At 45.9% G+C, this 21,567-nt stretch overlaps 1 protein-coding gene across 2 annotated transcripts in view; it reads left to right on the top strand.

Moving 5' to 3' along the window:
- Positions 1-20,656, top strand: part of LOC310695192 (eosinophil peroxidase-like) — a 53,508-nt gene extending 32,852 nt beyond the window's left edge. Inside the window, exons 2-14 of one of the 2 annotated variants that reach the window (XM_083479269.1) lie at positions 69-146; positions 3,948-4,041; positions 5,008-5,183; positions 7,435-7,561; positions 7,960-8,089; positions 9,485-9,691; positions 11,506-11,824; positions 14,118-14,278; positions 15,274-15,517; positions 17,210-17,383; positions 18,119-18,356; positions 19,379-19,584; positions 20,439-20,656. In XM_083479269.1, the coding sequence (XP_083335395.1) occupies positions 69-146; positions 3,948-4,041; positions 5,008-5,183; positions 7,435-7,561; positions 7,960-8,089; positions 9,485-9,691; positions 11,506-11,824; positions 14,118-14,278; positions 15,274-15,517; positions 17,210-17,383; positions 18,119-18,356; positions 19,379-19,584; positions 20,439-20,458 (2,174 nt within the window). In that variant the 3' untranslated portion in view covers positions 20,459-20,656. The remainder of the gene's footprint in view (positions 1-68; positions 147-3,947; positions 4,042-5,007; positions 5,184-7,434; positions 7,562-7,959; positions 8,090-9,484; positions 9,692-11,505; positions 11,825-14,117; positions 14,279-15,273; positions 15,518-17,209; positions 17,384-18,118; positions 18,357-19,378; positions 19,585-20,438) is intronic. The other variant, XM_083479270.1, reaches the window with a different exon arrangement.
- Positions 20,657-21,567: the final 911 nt, after the last annotated feature.

Below are 21,567 nucleotides of genomic sequence, written 5' to 3'. Positions count from 1 at the left end.
CTGCTCTTGAAACATTTTTAATTTTTTTTTGGCCAGATAAAATTGTCCTCTTTCTCTTGCTCTCCAAGGTGCACAGCTGCTCCTTTTTCTCCTGGGATGCCTGGTGGCCACGAAACCTCTCCAGGCAACAGATCTTCCTCTCCGTGGTAAGGCCCTTGCTTCTCTTTTTGCTATTGCTTTTTAAAATAATTATATTTGGAGAGTGTTCTGGGTTTTGTTAACCCACCTATCCTCCCCCCCCCCGCCCCCTTAACAGGACCAGATCAAGACATTCTGATGCCCTAAACTATTTCAAGGTTAAGAGGCCCCCATAGCAGTATCTTTTAAAGTGCATTATTGGAACAGAAAGCACAATGAAAAATAGAACATTGATATTTGCAATAAAAAAATTCCTTCCAGTAGCACCTTAAAGACCAACTAAGTTAGTTCAATACCAAGAACTAACTTAGTTGGTCTTTAAGGTGCTACTGGAAGGAATTTTTTTATTTTGACTATGGCAGACCAACATGTCTACCTATCTGTAATTGATATTTGCATACACAAGCAGCAATCTCACTGGAATACTCATCTTGCAATAAGTCCATTTGCATTTGAGAGGCTTTTAAATGAAAGTCCCTGGAGGTTTCCTGCTTAGCATGTAGCAGTGTAGTCAAAGATTCAATAAAGAGCATCTGCAGGAATTACTGTATTTTTTGCACCATAACACTCACTTTTTTCCTCCAAGAAAGTAAGGGGAAATGTCTGTGCGTGTTATGGAGGGAATGCCTACGGGTGGCATGCCTACGGATTTTCCTCCTCTAAAAACTACGTGCGTGTTATGGTCGGGTGCGTGTTATAGAGCGAAAAATACGGTATTTGCTAGAAGGGATATGGAAGCTGTAAAAAGGCATCTAGATTTTCTACCATCTATCCCACTGTAAAAACTGAGCTCGGAATAGAGAAATATTTGCCTGAGATTACTTCCCCTTTGCTTTGCACGGTGTTTAAGGTTCCAGACAATCAAAATTAACTTTTACTGTATTTTTGGTTTTTATGGAAGCCGCCCAGAGTGGCTGGGGAGGCCCAGCCAGATGGGCGGGGTATAAATAATAAATTATTATTATTATTATTTCTGGATGGAAGATACAAAAATATCCCTAGAGAACAGCGATTCCGCATCTTCGGGTGCCAGACAGTTGAGGATACCAAACACTATGTGCTATCTTGTAAGCTGTATGAAAATCCAAGGGCTAAATACTTAAAGAAATTCCTTGACCCTCTTGCAGGGGTAGGCAGCCTAAGGCCCAGGGGCCGGATGTGGCCCATTCGCCTTCTAAATCTGGCCCTCAGATGGTCCGGGAATCAGCGTGTTTTTACATGAGTAGAATGTATCCTTTTATTTAAAATGCATCTCTGGGTTATTTGTGGGGCATAGGAATTCGTTCATATTTTTCTTCAAAATATAGTTTGGCCCACCACATGGTCTGAGGGATGGTGAAAAAGGTTGCTGACCCCAGCTTCTTGTCACCCTCAGTGACATCAACAAAATCAAGTATCTGCTGTCTTGCTCGGTCAAACCAGTCATGCTCAATGGAGCAAAGTTTGCCATAAAAACGTCCCAACTCAAGAAAGTCCTTGAGTCCACTTTTGTGCTCTAAGATAAGAGTCACCATGTATACATGCTCTACACATTACAAGGATTTTATCACAAATGTTTTAATTTGTTTCTGATATTCTTTGTTTACATCTTTTCTTCTTTTTCTGTTTGTTTTTTTTTGCTATAATCTGTATTTGATTGACCAATAAAATTTGTTGTGTTGTTATCTGTTTGTTACTTAGCATATAAGACAACTCATTTCTGCACAGATTTATAAATCCAACAACAAATATTTCTGCAGACAGTAGGTGTGTATATATATATATATTGTCATATCAGAACGGTAAAGTCTGATTTGGATTATGTTTTCCTTTTAAAAATAGAAATTACATAAACTTGAAATTGAGCAAACGAAACAAAAAAATGTGTTTCAGGCCTCTTGTAATCTGGGTCCTCAGTTGGAAGTTTTCATAATTTGTGCAATAAACCCAGCACTGCTCCCAAACAGCCCGAAACATTCTGCAGAATGGCCAGGGATAAATCTGTCAACAGAAGAATTTCAGTTGCTTCAAGGAAACCTTCAGATTTCCTGTGTGTTGCAACCTGTAGCTGCCAGAAGGCCTGTAATTCGACCTGTTTCTGAACAATGTGTGCAAATACCTGCTGCATCAGTCCTGCTCCCCTCCCCCCCCATCCAGAAATTGTGTCATGTTTTCTCAGGGGACTCCGCTCTTTTTTGTCGCTGGAGAACATTTTGCTGTTAGAGTGAAGCCTACATAGTTGAAACGACCCGTGAAATGAAACACAAAAACATCCTTTGAAATTCCCACTTCTCTGAGTTTTGCAATGCACTTCTGCAATGCGCTCTCTCATTGGATCACTTTTCACCAGCTGTTCCTCTGCAGTTTGAGTTCTGTTTCCCTCCCCGCCCGCTATGGAAACAATTGCAACCTTCTGAAATTGTTCTAAGCTGTGCATCCTGTATTTGCTTATGGGACCCTCCTAGCAGCATGTTACAGTCTGCCAGAGGGATGAGTCCTTCGGATCCTCTCCAAAGCTTCTGTGGCTTAGCTGCTGCCCTTAACTGGAAATTTGCTTTGCATGCTGCCTCTACAGCATCCAAGAATCCGGAGAACTGTCATTCTGTAATGGAGTTCTGGGGACCTGTATAACAGAGAACTGTCTTGCTGAACCACAGTTCCCAAGATTCTCTGGGAGAAAGCCATGTCTAAAATGGCCAACTTTTAAACTGGACCCAGCTCCTGTGCTTTGAATGGGTTAGCAGGCGATGTTAATTCTCTTTGCGCAGGGAGAAGCCTCGCCTGCTGATTTCTGCCTATCAGGCTGCTGTTAAACTCCTTAGAGCAGACCAAGACATTTTTTCCTCCTCAGCTGGCAACCCTGTCAGCATAGAACAGCTCTGCTCAGAGAGCTACGCTGATCGCTGATCTGCTCCCAAGTCAAGTCCAAGGTGTTGCCATTAGTATGTGAAATACATTCTTACAAAGGCAGAATGGGAATTATGTGGCACTTGTACAGTGAAGGTGCCTGCCTGATTTCAGTAGGCAGGGAGTTCCAAAGTGTAGAGGTGCTGCCACACTAAAAGATTGAATTCTTACAAATACAGTACAGGTCTTATGTGTCACCTGTAACCATGCCAGTTCCGGAGATCAAAGCGCTTGAGTGGGCATATGTGGGGTATGGCAATTTTGCAGGTAAGCTGGTACCAAAAGCTTTATTCATGTACAGTAGTATCTTGGTTCTCGAACGGCTTAGTTGTCGAATAAATCAGCTCGCGAACACCGCAAACCCAGACGTAAGCATTCCAGTTTGCGAACGTTTTTCGGAAGCTGAATGTCCGACGCGGCTTCCAATTGACTGCAGGAAGCTCCTGCAGTCAATCAGAAGCCACGCCTTGGTTTCTGAACAGTTTCGGGAGTTGAACGGACTCCCGGAATGGATTAAGTTTGAGAAGCAAGATACCACTGTATACTAATAGGCCCACTTTGAACTTTGCCTGGTATCAAATTGGCAACCAGTACAGCTGGACCATGCAGAACCGGGGGCAGCTGGGTACACTTGCCCTGGGCCTCAGAGGGCTGTGTTTTTCGCCCCCCCCCCCCAGGGCCTGCCAGACTTACACAGTCATGCCAAGAACAGGACTCCCAGCCCCAGGCCTCAGACAAGCTCTCTGAGCCCAGGTATTACATGCTGACAATCTCTCACTCCTGTTAGCAATTATGCTGCAATTTCTTGTTTTTAGTGGGAGGTGCAAATGACACCCCTTGGTTTTAAATGGAGGCATTTGATGCAAGATTCTCCTCTTGGACAAACCCAGACTAAGGGACGCGCTCTCTCTCTCTTGTTGCAGCCATTGGGAAGATTCTGGACACCTCAGACCTTCTGAGGAGTGTGGAAGAAGCAAAACAGCTGGTCGAAGATGCCTACAAACGCACCCAGCAACGGTGAGGGCTGCGTCTCCTCCCTTCTCCACACAGCCACAGTGGGTTTAGCTGTGGCTCCTGCATAGCAGGGGGTTGGTTTGGATGACCCTTATTGGTCCCTTCCAACTCTACAATTCTATGATTCTGCATTTCACAGGACGGTGCTGATTTGCATGAGAAGGACCTGGGTGCAGCCACAATGGCAGTGGTCATAACGCCGCTGCCCATGAGCAAACTGGGTGCCTAAGGTTGCCAGCTCTTTTCTTGGCCCCTGCTCCTGTGCATTTAACAGCAATGGTGGCAAAGTGCTTGTCCTTTACTCCATACTGCATAAAGTTTCAACCGCTAGTGTTGACAGATCAGATAATTGTTAAAAGGAGAAGTGGACAACTCAGGCTGCTGTTAAAGGTTTAGGAGCAGGTAAGTTGACAACCTTACTGGTTCCCTTCTGCTTTCTCTCCCGATTTTCCCCAGTTTGCTGGAGAGTTGCTGCATTGTGTTTCAGGTGGAAATTTGAGCAGAAATCCTTCAATAAATCCTCCACACACAGGGGAAGGCTACCCCTCCTGTATATTTGCTTGCTTTGCTTGCTGTGTCAAAAAGACACAGAAGCCCTGCAAGATCAAAGTGATGCAATCAATAATCAATAAAATTGCATTAAACTATCATTTAACAGAATTTCTCTGCCACTTAATTTTAAACATGGTTGGAGGCTTATTATAAGATAATCAGAAAGTCATTACGGTATTGTGCTTGAAATAGCCATGATGACAGGAGCTAAAATCTTACAAATAAACTTTTCTGGCTAGTTCAGCAATAGAATCCTCTATTAGAGTCTAACCCTCACTTATTACAGGAGACCAAGAATTAGGAGGTGCTCAGGGCATCATCCAGACTGACCCCAGCAACCAACAACAATATAATGAAATGTGCTTTCAAGTGCTGTTGCGTGACAAAGCTTCACTCAACTGTTTTCCGACCCTCCAGCTTAAATGAGAAGCTGCAGAGAGAGAAGGTCAACCCCACAGATCTCCTGGTCTCCTTCAAGCAGCCCGTGGGAAAAACCAAGGAGGCGGTGAAAGCAGCCGACACCATGCATGTCACCTGGGCCCTCTTGAAACAGAAGCTGCAGCCGGCAATCCCCGGGGATTTCAACATCACAGGTAGGTGATGGAGGAGGAACCAGGTGCACTTCTTGTTTCAAGATGAACCAGCCTATTTCACACACTGCCCGTCAATGCACGAGATCCAGATTTCAGTTCTGCAGCTAATCTCCAGCTAAGTTGTGTGTGCGCAATTGCATACGCTAGGCCAAAGTGTGCAAAATTATGCACACTTTGTTTGTTTATATTAATTATCACATTTATTTCCCACCTTTTCCTCCAAAGCAGCTCAAGGTAATGTCCAGAGACCTCCTCCCTCTCCATTTCATCCTCCCAACAACCCTGTGAGGTTCATTAGGCTGAGAGGCAGTCTAGAAGATGGAGTTTAGACAGCAACCAAATAACACAAGTTCCTATCCCAGACAGCCATTTGCAGAGAATCATGGAATTGTAGAGTTGGAAGGGACCCTGAGGGTCATCTAGTCCAACCCCCTGCGATGCAGGAATCTCAGCTAAAGCATCCATGACAGATGGCCACCCAACGTCTGCTTAAAACCTCCAGCAAAGGGGAATCCCCAACTCCCCCTCCCTGAGGGAGACCATTTACAGTCTGCAGTTTATGCTCATCAACAAGTTTGATAGTGTGAGGGGAGTCCTCTGTTTTCTTTTTTAGCTGTAATATTGCTGTCAGCTGAAAAAGAGTCTTTAGGCTTCAAACCTTGCGCCAATTTTGTTTTAATTAGTCAACCCCCCCCCAAGTCCTATTGCAGGGGGGTGACCCTCGGGGTCCCTTCCAACTTTACAACCCTATGATTCTGTGATTTTCATTCTTTATTGCACCAGTTTGTCAAAGAAGCACTTGCGTTATGATAAGAGAAATATGCTTTCCACAAAGGTGCGTGTTTTATGGAGCAAAATTGCTTACAGAAAGCTGTGTGTCATGAATAACGGGAACTAGAATGCCGGTGGGTTTTCATGTGGTTTACTTAAAAAATATATAAGTCACCAACTGATGTGGAAATGTAGGGAACTGAACTTGCGGCTTGGAAAATCAGAAATTGGGAGAAACTGAAGCTGGCGTGTTTACCATCTCCCTAGTGTTGGGCAGCCCCCACTCCCACCCCAGGCACGTCTTAGAAACTACTTGAAAGGGATCTGCAAAAGCCACTTCCATTTTCCCAGAGTGGGGTTGTGAAAGGGTGTCAGCCACAGGTCACGCGAAAGATGCTTAGTCCATGAGGCACAAGAGCCTGCTTTAGAAAGAGGAAACAGGACCAAACATGTGCGGTCGTTCAATCCATTTTCTCCCCTGGTGGAAACAAATGTATACAAAATACATTGTTAATCTCAAGGTATGCTTTTCAAAAAGCATTTTATCTATATATATATCTCTATCTATATATATCTATATATATCTATATCTATATATATATCTATATCTATATATATATATATATATATATATATATATATATATATATATATATATATCTGCGGATAAACTCCAGCTTCTTTAACTATGAACCCCAAAATCTGGGGTCGCCTCGAAACTGGTGCCAAAGTTTTATAGCTGTTTTGTAGCAAAAAAACACCATGTTTTGTAGCACCCCACAAACAGTGTAACTGATATGTCAAACCCGGGTTCGTAGTTAACACCCCCAAACCCAACATTGTCTGATCCCCTCAAAACCAGAGCCAAAGTTTTTTAGTCGTTTTGTAGCAAAAACCCCACGTTTTGTAGTGCCCCACAAATGGAGTACTTCATATATCAAACCCAATGTTCTTTCTGCAAAGCCTTTGCCGTAGTTCAGCGTCAGTTTTGAGTGAATCAGACGGTGTTGGTTTTTTGGGTGTTAACTGCAAACCCCTGGGTTTGAAGTATGAAGCGCTCTTTTTGTGGGGCATTACAAAACATGGGGTTTTCCTCACGAAACGACTACAAAACTTTGGCACTGGTTTTGAAGGAATCGGACAAGGTTGGTTTTTGGGTGACCCCGAGACCCCTGGGTTTGATGTATCATTACTCTGTCTGAATACCAGTTGCTGAAACCCACAGGAAGGAGAATTTCTGTTGCACTCAGGTCTTTCTTGCAAATTCCCATAGGCCTCTAAGTTGGCCATTGTGAGAACAGGATGCTAGAACATTGGCCTGATCCAGCAAGCTCTTCTGATATTCGCATCACAAAATTCCGATCTGGGTTTATTAATGCAAGAGGTGTAGTAAATCTGTTCAGCTCACTTAAAAACATGGACCGAATTAAACCCTTGCGTGTCCCTAGCTGAGACCTCTTCCATCTCCTTCCTGCTACAGATGTTCTCAGTCCAGGCCAGATGCAAACTATCTACAAGGCGTCTGGCTGTGCCAAGCAAGAACAGAGCCCATTGCAGTGTGATTTCAATAGCCCTTTCCGGACTATTACTGGAGAATGTAACAACAGGTAAGCTTCTATATCCAGCATGTCGGCTGTTAAAATCCCAGCCCAGCCCTGAACTCATTTGGTGAGCTGCTCACAGACAGGACCATAGTTCAGTGGTATAGGCAGCGCATCTGCCCTGCGGACAGGGTCAAACCCTGGCAGCATCTCCCAGTAGGACTGGGGAAAAGGCCTGGAGAGCTACTGCCAATCAGTGTAGGCAATATTGAGTTGATGGAACCATGGTCTGGCTCCATATAAGGCAGCTTCCTAAGTTCCTATTAGCAATGGAGGAGAAAAACCATGAACTCCCCCTTGAGTGGGATTTAAATGCAATAAATACAGTAAAAATAGGATTCTCTCCCCCCCCCCTTTGCTGCTTTTAAAAAATGAATCTCTGTGGCCCTTCTGGAACATTCCAGGAGGATTCCTACCTTAGGGGCCAACAACCGCCCTTATGCCCGGCGGCTTCTGCAAGAGTACGAAGATGGCATATCCCTCCCGCGTGGCTGGACGGAAAACAAGACATATTATGGATTCCCCCTGCCCTTGGTAAGGAGTCAACCCCAGCTGTGCTCTGCTTTGCAAAGTGGATTTCTGAACAGTTGCTCAGAATGGATCAGGGTTTTAGGAAAAGAGAAGGGATGATTTTTAAAAAAACCAGGATGGAAATCCATAGCATGACAACAGGAAATAGGAACAGAAGATACAAAATGGGTGAATTAATGAATCCATAACAAGAAAATAACGATGGAATATTATTTTAATATATGATCACAGCGGAGAGACTCTTTTGTGGACAAAGGCAGAAAGACTTATTGTTGTTTAGTATGGAGGAATAGTTGTTGAAGTTATTGGAGATAAAGTTGATATGTTTGATTAAAGAAAAACCATTGCTGATGCATTTATTAATAACAAAAATTAGAGAAAGTTACAAATAGGTAGCCGTGTTGGTCTGCCATAGTCAAAATAATTTTTTTTTTCTTACAGTAGCACCTTAAAGACCAACTAAGTTAGTTCTTGGTATGAGCTTTCGTGTGCATGCACACTTCTTCAGATATCTGAAGAAGTGTGCATGCACACGAAAGCTCATACCAAGAACTAACTTAGTTGGTCTTTAAGGTGCTACTGGAAGAAAAAAAAAATTATTTTAAAAATTAGAGAAGCCCTTTTGGACTTTTTGTGTGAAAAGGAAAATGAATTAATTTGAGATATATGGGTTAATAAGTAATATTGCCTAACAGATAGTATCATAGAATCATAGAATCATAGAGCTGGAAGAGACCACAAGGGCCATCGAGTCCAACCCCCTGCCAAGCAGTAGTAGATCAGTTGGATATCATTCTGGAGTGAAGGTTTTGAATAATTCCTTTTATGTAAGTGACAGACAGAAGATCAGAAGCCTTTTTTATTTTTTTTATTTTTGAACATTTTACTTGGGTGTCCTCTGGGCCATTTTTGGAGCCCAAGCGGGGGGCAGGGAAGGATTTTAGGGAAAGAGGGGGAAGGTGGCAAAGCAGATAGGAAAGTGGCCCCTACCATAATGCATGTTATAATCTGTGTTCTTCTATCATAGAATCATAGAACTGTAAAGTAGGTAGGGACCCCAAGGGTCATCTAGCCCAACCCCCTGCAATGCAGGAATCACAGCTATTAATTTAGCCTGGTAACAAATCAGCAGGCAGTGAAGATCTCTGGGCAGTGGTGCTACAGGCTGACAAGGTCTCACTCCTGCCAGCAACTGTGCTGCCACATTCTGCCCTCACTTTAGCTTCTGAACTTTGACTCCCGGGGTGTTTTTGGCCCCTTCAGTGAATCTGGATCAGGGTGAGGCCTTTTGGGGGTGTCCAGGCTCAGGGTATGCAAGTTTACAACCATCAGCCTTGGCGCTTGGAATCAGCAACCAAGATCTGTTCCTCTGTTATGTCTTGGTAACGTCTGCTGCAGGTCCGGGACGTATCCAACCAGATTGTCGCCTTCAACGACAAAAGACTCACCGATGACCCATTCCGATCGGTCATGTTCATGCAATTTGGCCAGTTTATTGACCACGACTTGGATTTTGGGCCCAGTACCACGGCCACCCTCACCTTCATCAAAGGAGCAGACTGTGAAAACACTTGCGCAAAGGCACCCCCTTGCTTCCCCATCAAGGTGCGTGAAAGTCCAGGGTTCGTTCTACCCTTTTCCAGAAATGCAACCTGTCTGATACAGTAGTCCAGGGATCCCCGACACGGCACCAGCAGGATCCAGTGGGCCTGCCAGCACCTCCCCTGTGTCACCCACGAAAGGTCTCTGTAAATATCCCCTCCAAAATCTGCAAAGAGCAAGGAACTCTTTGCTGTTCCTCCTCACCTCCTGCTTGCGCTGACTCAGCTTCTCCTACATGGCATGCACCTCCTTAAAAACGATAAATAATAATAATCCATAATTGAAACACAGCACGATATCACTGGGTGCCAGAATTGGACCCCTACCCTCCCTTTTTGGTCTCTGAACAGAGGAGAGGTGCAAAAAACTTCTCTCTGGTGGCTGAGGAGGTGGGGGGCACAACCAACTACCATTTTGTGGCTCTGCCACTTTTTTTGGCCCTTTTAAATGTGGCAGCGGGTTGTTTTCTGACTGCGTGTTAAATTTTATTTTATGTTTGTAGAAAAATATACTTGTAGATCACAATTTCATACAACGTATCAAAGCGGCTTCTGAAACAATTTTATCCGTACATATAAAAATGTTATAAAAAAACAAGAAACAACTCAATAGGTAACTGTTCCAGAAAATATTTTTCTTTAACTGTCCCTGTAGGGTATTTATTTTTATTTTTATTTTTATTTTGATTGATTGATTGATGGGTTAGGCCACACAACCTCCCCAATGGCAGGGATGACTGGCCCCCATGATGCTCCTCCCCTCCCCCGCCCACCACAATGCCAAATGCGGTAACCGGCCTATAAAGGTTGACAGCCTCAGGAATTTCATCTCTCTCGAGCGGAGACTTCATGGCGGTTGTTGCAGGGGCTGGTGTTGAGCTTAGACACCTGAAGGGAAGCCCCATAAGGCCTGTGCAGAGGGGGTGGGCAGCCAAATACACTTGCCTAGGGCCTCAGAAGACTAAGCTGGCTGGGGGGGGGGGCACCAGCAACCAGTTGCTATTTTGTTTGAGTTTATAACTTTATTCTAACAAGACTCCTACCCCAGCTCTGCATGGACCTGCCCCCCCACCCTGTGTGATCACTAATAATAATAATAATAATAATAATAATAATAATAATTTATACCCCGCCCATCTGGCTGGGTTTCCCCAGCCACTCTGGGAGGCTTTCAACAGAATATTAAAATGCAGTAGTCTATTCAACATTAAAAGCTTCCCTAAACAGGGCTGCCTTCAGATGTCTTCTAAAAGTTTGGTAGTTATTTTTCTCTTTGACATCTGGTGGGAGGGCGTTCCACAGGGCTGGTGCCACTACCGAAAAGGCCCTCTGCCTGGTTCCCTGTAACGTGGCTTCTTGCCGTGAGGGAACCACCAGAAGGCCCTCAGCGCTGGACCTCAGTGTCTGGGCAGAACGATGGGGGTGGAGATGCTCCTTCAGGTATACTGGACCGAGGCCGTTTAGGGCTTTAAAGGTCAGCACCAACACTTTGAATTGTGCTCAGAAACGTACTGGGAGCCAGACTGAAGGTCACATACATTATTATTATTATTATTATTATTATTATTATTATTATTATTATTATCCCACCTTTCCTCCAAGGATCTCAAGGTGGTGTACATAGTTCTCCTCCCCATTTTATCCTCCCAACAGGGTTCTGTGAGGTAGCCTAGGCTGAAAGCCAAACGTCACCCCCATGGCCATTGTGGGGAGGATTCGAACCCAGGCCTCCCAGGTCATAGTCTGCCACTCTAACCACTAGACCACCCCTGGCTCTCCGTTTCATTTTTTAAAAATTATTATTTTGTGGGGCTGCAGATCCCTCCTAATGACCCGGTGAAAGACCCCAAAGGCTGTATGGCCTTCACGAGAGCAGCCCCCGCCTGCAACGGGGGTTACGCCATCCGCAACCAGATCAACGCTCTGACAGCCTTCCTTGACGCCAGCATGGTCTACGCCAGCGAAGTCGACTGGGCGAGGCAACTGAGGAACACCTCAAGCAACCAAGGGCTGCTGGCTGTCAACCTGAACTACACAGACAAAGGGCTGGCCTACCTCCCTTTCGGCAACCCACCAGGCTTCCCAGAGCTCTGCAATAAAACCAACACGACAGCAAAGATCCCCTGTTTCTTTGCAGGTAGGTCTGTTTATTTTTATACTGAATCAGACCCCTGTTTCACACTGACTGGCAGCAAGGGCTCTCCAGGGTTTCAAAAGAGGGGATACTCCCACCCTTCCTAGGACCTTCTCCCTGCACAGAACTATGGTCATGTCCTTTAAAATAAACCAACATGCTAGTCCTCATGATTCTAAATGATTCTGCATGTAAGGCAGATGTTCTGTCACAGAGCTCTGGTCCTTCGGCTAAAGACCAAGTAAGATTCCGGTCCTCATTGTTCTTGATTTGAAAAGGAAGGTATTTTCTACTGAGTCAAACCACAAGTCAATCTAGCTCAGTACAGTGGTACCTCGGGTTACATACGCTTCAGGTTACATACTCTTCAGGTTGCAGACTCCGCTAACCCAGAAATAGTACCTCGGGTTAAGAACTTTGCTTCAGGATGAAAACAGAAATCGTGCTCTGATGGCGCAGCGGCAGTGGGAGGCCCCATTAGCTAAAGTCATGCTTCAGGTTAAGAACAGTTTCAGGTTAAGTACAGACATCCGGAACAAATTAAGTACTTAACCCAAGGTACCACTGTATTGCGTTACAATTTTCCAACCCTGTGAGGTAGGTTGGGCTGAGAGGCAGTGACTGACCCCTCACAGTCACCCCCAATGAGCTTCATGGCCTCCGGAACGAATTAAGTACCTAACCTGAGGTACCACTGTATTGCCCTACACCAGGGGTTGGCAAGGTTTACCTTGCCTGGACAGGTTCACTCCAGTAGAGATCCCTCCATGGGCCAGATCACGCACGTGCCCGCGATTTCCGGTGCCTGCGCAGACACAATTTTCAGCAACGCAGAAGTGAATCCCCGCATCACGCTGGTTTAGCACAGCGCGCGTGGACTCACTGAGCAGGCAGCTTGGTTCGGGAGCAGCTTGTGGGCCAGTTAAAGGACCACCATGGCCTTAGGTTGCTGACCCCTGCCCTACACTGACTGGCAGTGGCTCTCCAGGATTTCAGGCAACCCTACCTGGAGATGACATTGGGGATTTGAACCCAGGACCTGCTGCATGCAGAGCAGGTGCTCTCCCACTCAGCTATGCTCCTCTGGAAACCTGTAAGGAACAGTTGAGGGAGCTGGGTATGTTTTGCCTGGAGACAAGAAGACTGAGAGATATTAGGAAGCCATCTTCAAATACCTGAAGGGCTGTTGTCACATGGAAGGTGGAGCACGCTTGTTTTCTGCTGCTCCAGGGGATAGGACCTCAACCAAGGAATTAAAATGGTAAGAAAAGACACTAAACATTAGGAAGAACTTCCAGGTGGTAGTAGATTTTCAACAGGTCTACCTTGGACACTGGTGGAATCTCCTTCCTTGTAGGTTTCTAAACAGAGGTTGGACAACCATCTGCCAGAGATTCCTTAGCTGTGGTTCCTGCTTTGAAGGGGCAGATAACCCATGGGGCCAGGCATGCTTAATGGGGACTCAAAAAAGGGCCTTTAGGCTCTCAGTGGCTGCTTCCAGACTTTGGGATTCCCTCCCTAGAGAAGCTAGACTGGCTCCTTCCTTGTTGTCCTTCTGCTGGCAGCTGAAGATTGTTTTATTCTGCCAGGACTTTGAGGACTGGCTGTTTTTTAAGGGAGGACTTTTGATAGTGCTGTACTGTTTTTATTATTTGCATTTTAATATGAATTTTATATTGTTTTAATTCTATTAGAGTTTAATTACCTCTTTTTGTTTGGTTTTTGCTTTCTTATTTTTTTACCAAAAACAAAAAAGGCAAAGAAACAAAACAAAAACAAAAAAGACTTTAATTACCTCTTATTGATTTATATTTTATATATTTTTAGCTTCTTGTCTTTTATCTGCATTGTTTCAATTTGTATAAACCACCTTGAGTCCCTGTCTGGGGAAAAGGTGGGATATAATAATAATAATAATAATAATAATAATAATAATAATAATAATAATATATGGGTAGATAGATAGATAGATAGATAGATAGATAGATAGATGATAGATAGATGATAGATAGATAGATAGATAGATAGATAGATAGATAGATAGATAGATGATAGATAGATAGATAGATAGAGAGAGAGAGAGAGAGAGAGAGATGATAGATAGATGATAGATAGATAGATAGATAGATAGATAGATAGATAGATAGATAGATGATAGATAGATAGATAGATGATAGACGAAGTCTTGCTAAAATGCTGTCCCTGCAGAGAGCCTGTGCTTTCCAAGTTGTTTCTTACAAGCACAAGGTGGCTGGTTGGATCTAACAACACTTCCTTCTTCTCTGGGGTCTTCAAGGGGACAATCGTGTCAACGAGATGCCGGGTCTAACTGCCTTGCAGACGCTCTTCATGAGGTTCCACAACCGCATGGCCTCTCAGCTGAAGATGCTGAATCCGCACATGGATTCAGACACCATCTACAACATAGCCCGGAAAATCAATGGAGCAGTAATTCAGGTACTGGTTGAGACAGCAGCCCTGTGACGCTAAGAATGAGCCCAGGTCTTGTCAAGATGCAAGGCCGGTTTGGAAAAGCCCCCGCTGTGTTCAGTCCAGACTACTGATGTTCATGAGTTTGGGATGGGGTGAGCTAGCTGTGGAGAGGTATGGCGGGTGGGGTAGATTCTTATCTCTGTTACCCACCAAGACCAACCTCAGTTCATGTGGGATTCTCTTGGAATCACCTACTGAAACCCTTTTTGGTATGCAGAGTGAGCGCAGTTTAAGCTTGACAGAAAGGCAGTGTAGTGTAGTGGTTAGAGTTTCAGGCTATTTGGACCTGGGAGGCCAGGGTTTAAATCTCTACTCTACCTGGAGCCAGTCACTGCCTCCCAGCCTAATCTGCCTCACAGGGTTGTTGTGGAGATAAACTGAGGAGTAGAAGCCACATCCCAGTGACACGGACTGGCTAGATGCAGAGGAAGGGTTGGAGGCACCAGCTGGGGAACCCCCAAGGGAACCCCCAGGAGAAGAAGGCTCAGAGCCTGGGGATTGTCAGTAGGATGGCAATGAGCGGTCCAAGGGAGAAGACGGAGCAGACTGGGAGGGCTTGGTGAGCAAGAAGAGTCTGTGGCAGAAAAGATCCCAGGATTAGAAGCAGAGGCAGGAGAGGAGGCAGTCTGGCTGGTGAAGAGGCATGGGTGTCTCGCCTTCCTGCTACTATAAACTCCCTTCCTTGCCCCCGCCCTCAGTCTCCCAGGACCAGAAGAGACATGAAGCAAGAAGAGCAAAGTCAGACACACAGGCGCAGTCTCATATTGCTTGAGAGAAACCCTGGAGGGGCCTTAGGCAGCTGTGGGAAGGTGGTGACCCTCAGTCCCTGCAACTGCCTCATTGGGACAAGACCTACTGGGATCACTATGCCTGTGCTGTTTTGGTTTCTTTGAGTATGTTTTAAGGGAGAACTTCAGTGTGTGTTTCTCTTCACGTTCTCCTCTGCTTCTACATTCCAGAAAATCACCTATAGCGAATACCTGCCGGCCCTCCTGGGTGACGCATTCCCTCGTTTTGTGGGTCGCAGCACGGGCTACAATGACTCCGTGGACCCGCGAATCGCCAGCTCCTTCACCAACGCCTTCCGTTTTGGGCATGCCTCAGTGCGGCCCGTGGTGTTTCGCTTGGATAGCCGCTACCAGCTTCAAAGCGAGACCCCGCTCGAGAAGGAATTTTTTGCTTCATGGAGAATCCTTCAGCAAGGTATGTCCCTCTTGGGCAAGTCCAAGAAGAGGAGGGGGGAAGGCGGTGCAAACTTCGGGGGCCCTGAGGTCCGAAAGAGGTCCTGGGGCCCAACCATTTTGCATACGTTTTATGTAATTCTTAACAAAATAATGCGTTTCATGCTCAATGTACACACCATTCTGAATAAAGACTTGCAGACTGCAGATTTGTGGTTTGACTGTACGGCGGTGCAGCCTTGTCGTATTATGCGCCATCACATCTGTATGTTTTTGTAAGGGAAGACCATGCAACTACAACAAAGTTGTTGTGTGATACGCATTGTGTTGTGCTACACGTACAAGGTTAACGTTTAAAGTGTATCACCAGCTCAGCAACTAGTTTGTGAGTGATTATAGTATTGATATTAGTCATTAGGATCTTAATACGGTCGTACCTCGGAAGTTGAACAGAATCGTTCTGGTAGTCCATTCGACTTCCAAAAAGTTTGGAATCTAAGGTTCAGTTTCCGATTGGCTGCAGGAAGCGCCTGCAGCCAATCAGAAACTGAGTTGGATGTTTGGGTTCCAAAGAATGTTTGCAAACCGGAACACTCACTTCCAGGTTTGAGGCGTTCAGGAGCCAAAATGTTTGACTCACAAGGAGTTCAGGATCCAAGGTACGACTGTACTGGGGAAGGGGGTTGGCAAAATATTTCTCTCCGATTCCACTCTCAGCAGCCCTTTTCCGGAGCCCAAAGTGCCCTTGGGGAGTTCTGTGTCAAAAGCCACCCTCTAATTCCTCCAGAGTTTTCTTCCTCTGTGAAAGAGGCTTCTTTTTCTTCCTCTCTCCTCCCTGCCCCCGTGAGCCCTGTAGAATATGCAGCTCCATCATCTCGTCCTTCCCCCGTCACATGGTATTTTCAGTATGATTTTTCCCTCTATCTCAAATTGCAGAAAGACCGTCGCATTGAGGCTAGGGTACTTCTCCCCATATGTGCCAGCCCGTACACTTAGCAGTGCAGGAACCTCCAGGCCACAGGCCAAGTTTGGCCGGCAAAGGTCCTAGTTTTGATGCGCATGGCGAATCTCCCCAAAGCACATACCCTCCACAGCTGAGATTGTGTGTGACATCAGGAGTGGGCAAAAGTGAGGTCCCGATTCTTCCTCGGTAAGCAGGGCTCGCTGTCAGGACCTCGCTTGAGCAGTTGAGGGCATTTGCTTCCTCTGTTGAGTCAAATCCCTTCTTTCAGGCCAGCTTCAAAGGGGCTTGCTGTAGCATCAATCAGTGGTTAAACCCTGCAGGATAGCTCAGTTGGTAGAGCATGAGACACTTAATCCCAAGGTTGTGGGTTCAAGCCCCATGTTGGGTGAAAGATTCCTGCATTGCAGGGAGTTGGGCTAGATCAGCAGTTCTCAACCTGTGGGTCCCCAGATGTTGTTGGACTACAACTCCCATCATCCCTGAGCTCTGGCCTTGCTAGATAGGGGTGATGGGAGTTGTAGTTCAACAACATCTGGGGACCCACAGGTTGAGAAAGGCTGGGCTAGATGATCCTTGTGGTCCCTTCCAACTCTAAAATGTGCCCTACTTGCACAGCTGCAGGCAGGTTGTGGTCTGGAAATCCAGTAGAGGCTACAGGTCCAGCAGGTGGGGGGAGACGGAGGTCCCTCAGGCAGCAGCTAAATGTGCCAGTGAGCCATAATTTTGCAAGCAGATGTTTTGTTCTTCCAGGAGGTATTGACCCGCTTATCCGAGGCCTCTTGGGTAAGCCAGCCAAACTGGTGAGGCCGGACCAGTTGGTGGTGGATGCTCTCAGGGACAAACTCTTTGAACAGATCAGGAATGGCAGTGGACTGGATTTGCCCTCCCTCAACATGCAGCGAGGCCGAGATCACGGCCTCCCAGGTAAGGCAAGCAGAGCGTGCACAGATGTTGGAGACTGTTGCTCAAGGACCAGCCGGTGCAGAGAAATGTCTGAAAGACTCATCGGCCAGCCTCTTGAGAAACTCTCAGGAGATGGGTATGGGAGGCCAGTGAAGACAGAGAGACTCTGCACCAAAGAACCTAGGAAGAGCCTGCAGGATCAGAGCAATGGCCCATCTTGTCCAGCATCCTGTGGCCCTGATGGTTGGTTGACAGATGGGAAGCCCACAAGCAGGAGCTGAGCAGAACAGCCCTCTCTTCACATCCCAACAGCCTTCTTGTGGGATATAACCAACGTGTTTAACTCTAATTAATGCATGAAGGGGTTAAGACCATAGAGTAAGCTGTCCTGTCAGGCTTAGCTAGGTCACACACCCCACCTTGGGAGGAAGCGCTATGGAACTCTTTGTTCCCCTCTTTCCACAATAGCTATGCTCTGTCTCCACCATCAGAAGCAGGATGCCTCTGAAAATCAGTTGCTGGAAAACACAGGTGGGGAGGGTTGTTGCTGTCGTGCTCCCATTCCCTAGCAAAAGTAAACTTCCTGGCAGACTGTATGCCAGGAAAGGGGTCCCACCCCTTGGGTTGGCTGCATTACAACAACAACGCCCCTCTAAAACCCCACTCCGCTCTTCTTTGCCTGTGCTAGAGTGCCTCTTTTGCACGTCAGATGCCTTGAAATGAACCCAGCATTTGATATTGGTGCTTGTCCTTCAGGTTACAATGCTTGGCGGCAATTCTGCGGCCTTTCCCAACCCCAGAATGAGAACGAACTCACTGCCGTCATCCAGAACCGCAATGTGGCCAAGAAGTTTATGAGCCTTTACAAGACCCCCAACAACATTGACCTCTGGGTTGGGGGTGTGGCAGAGCCTTTGGTCCGGAATGGCAGAGTTGGTCCTACCTTCGCGTGCATCATCGGAGACCAGTTTCGAAGGACTCGGACCGGTGACAGGTGAGCAGGCAGAGGAAGCCCAGAACCTCTGTGATTTTCTCTTTCAATCGACTGGTCTTCCTAAGTAGCTTACGTACACCCGTCACTTTCCTTCTAAATTAAGCAGAAGCCATTTCATCACAAAGGCAAGCAAATTACAGCCCATAAACTGGTGGTAAGCCCAGCAGGAGATGGTTATTTTGTTTTACTTTTCATTTATTTTCATAAAATCTATACAAAATTTTAAAAAACCACCCCTCAAAGTGGTTTACAAAAAAGAGAAAAAAATTAAAAACCATTATTTAAAGCATATGAAAGATAAAATCAGCAATAAGAGAAAAATAGATTAAAATATACTGCAACATTCTACATGTCTGTGTAGGCTTGTGTGCACAAAAATGTTTTTTAGAAAATTTTGTTTATTTTCTTGTTACAAAATTGTACACACATAAATGTGTACACATGTGTAAACATGACACGACTATCAAAAATAGGGTCGTGGCAGGGGTGTGTGTGTGTGTGTGTGTGTGTAAAATACTAAACATATTATTTTACAGTACCTAATCATGAGGTAATTACAGTAATCTATAATAAATACCTTCCAAAGCTTTTACAAATTTTGGGCCAGATCCAAATTTCTTAACTACTTCCATTAAATAATTTGGTTCTATGCAATCAAATGCTTTAAAAATATCAAGTGTGAAGCTTGCTAAAGTGGATGATGTTTTCCTGCTGAAAGGAAAAATGTTTTTTAAAAAATCCTTATTGAATCAGTAATTCTTCACCCTCGAACAAACCCAGATTGGACTGGGTGTGTAGAAATGTCAATAAACGTTTTAAATCTATGAACCAGAAGGACTGGAGAGGTTTTATAATCTAGATTTAACAAGGAGATTGGTCAGTATGACTCAGCATTGGTAGTGCCCAGTGAAATCTGATCCCCGCTTCTAGATGGGCCCCTTTTGGCCTGATCCAGCAGGCTCTCCTTTTGCTTTCATGGTGCCAGGTGCTAGGGCACTGACCCCTTTTCTCTTTCCCCTCAGATTCTATTATGAGAATCCCGGCGTCTTCACCCCATCGCAGCTCCAGGCCCTCAAACGAGTCTCACTGGCTCACATAATCTGTGAAAACACCAACATCCGGGAGGTGCCACGCAATGTCTTCCGGGCCAACAGCTACCCCCAGGATTTTGTACGCTGCAGCACCGTCCCAAGGCTCAGCCTCTTTGCCTGGAAGTGCACTTGTGATTGTGAGTCTGTCAATGGAGAGGGATATGTGGCAGGGAGTCCCACAGGCTCCCACTGCAACTAAATGCTTGCTGGATTTGACCACGGGAGCCTTGGTCCTCCGCCTTCCACTTCCTCATTTTCCAAATGCTTGGAGTTTACAGGGGCATAACTTACCATCATGATCACCAGTGCTTTTTTTCTGGTGGTACTCAATGGTACACAGAACCGGTATCTCTATCTATCTGTCATCTATCTATCTAAAATAAAGGGTCAAAAGCCAGTGTCAGTTTCCCCTTCCCCTCCAGTAGCTTCCGATAAGAAGTAATGAGCCTTTGTCAGGTTTATAGTCTGTTGTATTTACAACAACATACTGAGAGCAACATCAGGCCGCCCTCCCCACGGATGGCAGTTGCTCACTCTGAGTCCTATCCCCTTCCACAGCAAGAAGCGCACCACTGGCCACCTGTCCCTCCCCTGAGCTTCCGTTGTTCCTGGAACCTTTCAGTCCTCCAAGTTCTAGAGGAGGGAGGGACTTCCCCGCCACTCTTGATTTAAGAATCTCCCAAAGGCTCCCTCCCTCCTGGTTGCCTAGCTACTATCTCAAAACTGTCCAGCTCTTCCCCTGGCTGAGCAGCCTCTGAATCTGCTGGTCTCTCTGCTTCTGGGAACGTGTAAGGTGGGGGGGGGAATCCTCCTCCTCCTCCTCTGTCAGAGGCTGCTCTGTCTGTGCCTGCATTCCTTCAGCTTCGGAGTCAAGCCAGTCTCTGACATCTGATTCAGACCAGCCCCTGACAGCCAGGGCAAAGAAGTGCATCTTCAGCATCTCTCTGGGGAGGGAGCGCTTTTGATCCTCTTTCTCCCCTTCTTCTCTTAGCTGCAGATGGCTCTTGTTGAGGACGGAGCTCCTGTGGATCTAGACCTGGGACCTGCATCCCTAAGAAAGAAGAAAGGCCTTCGCTTGGCTGCATTTGGATTCCTGCCCCTGTTCACGTCCCACCTGCTGTTTTGGAAATACGCATGGGCAGGGGGAGTCCTACCCAACCTTGCTTTTCGCGACAAAGATCCAGAATAAAGCAGTTGCTGTGTGATAGATCCATTTGTTTCCACCTCAACAAGACATGCACGATGTTGCTAAATTACAGCTACCTGGGTGGTTGAAATGGCTCAAAATAAGTTGGGATTACAGTTATGATGGCATGAGGCTGTTTTCTGTCTTCAGAAAGAAAACTCTCTGTATAGACACTTTTTCAAAACAAAAAATGTATTGGGGGCAGCAGATACAGACACCCCTAAATGGTCAGTGGCTGAAACTTGAGGGCGGGGAGGTTACTACCAAATGGGTTGACACTATGCTCAAAGGACAATTGTTGCAGGTCTGCTGCGCAGGGATGGCCACCGACTTAGATGGCTTTCAAAGATGATGGAACCAATTCATGGAGGAGGAGAAGCTTCTTGATGGCTACTGGGCATGATGGCTCTGCTCTGCCTCCACAATTGGAGGAAGCAATGCTTCTGAATAGCAGTTCCTGGAAACTGCAGGAGGGGAGAATTGCTTTAGTGCTAGGGTTCTGCTTGTGGGGTTTCTGAGCGCATCTGGTTGGCCACTGGGAGAACAGGATCCTAGGCTATTTATTTTATTCACTGAGTTTGTGAGTCGCTTTCTCTTGTCTAGGGCAACCCAAAGCAAATTGAAAGCAGCCAACCAGACAGAACAAAATGAAAACAAAAACCCACATACTGTAGATACATTGAAACCAAAAGGAAAAAAGAAATACGTTGAAAATATCTAACCCACTTCTAAAAGGCCACAGAGAGTTAAAGGCCAAAGGCCTGTTTATAGAGGAAAGCTATTGCCTGACAACAACCTAAAGATGTATAATGATTTCGCCAGGCAAGCCTCCTTGAGGAGAACAAACCTGACGGACTAGATGAGCCATTGGCCTGATCCAGCAGGCTCTTGTTGTGTTCTTATGGGTCTGGAGCCATTAGCAGCTTCCTGTGTC

This window comes from Podarcis liolepis (genome assembly GCF_965112155.1).
Source record: "Podarcis liolepis genome assembly, chromosome: 16".
Classification (NCBI taxonomy): Eukaryota; Metazoa; Chordata; class Lepidosauria; order Squamata; family Lacertidae; genus Podarcis; species Podarcis liolepis.
Note: the sequence above shows the minus strand (reverse complement) of the source record. Positions and strands in the feature narration are given on the sequence as shown.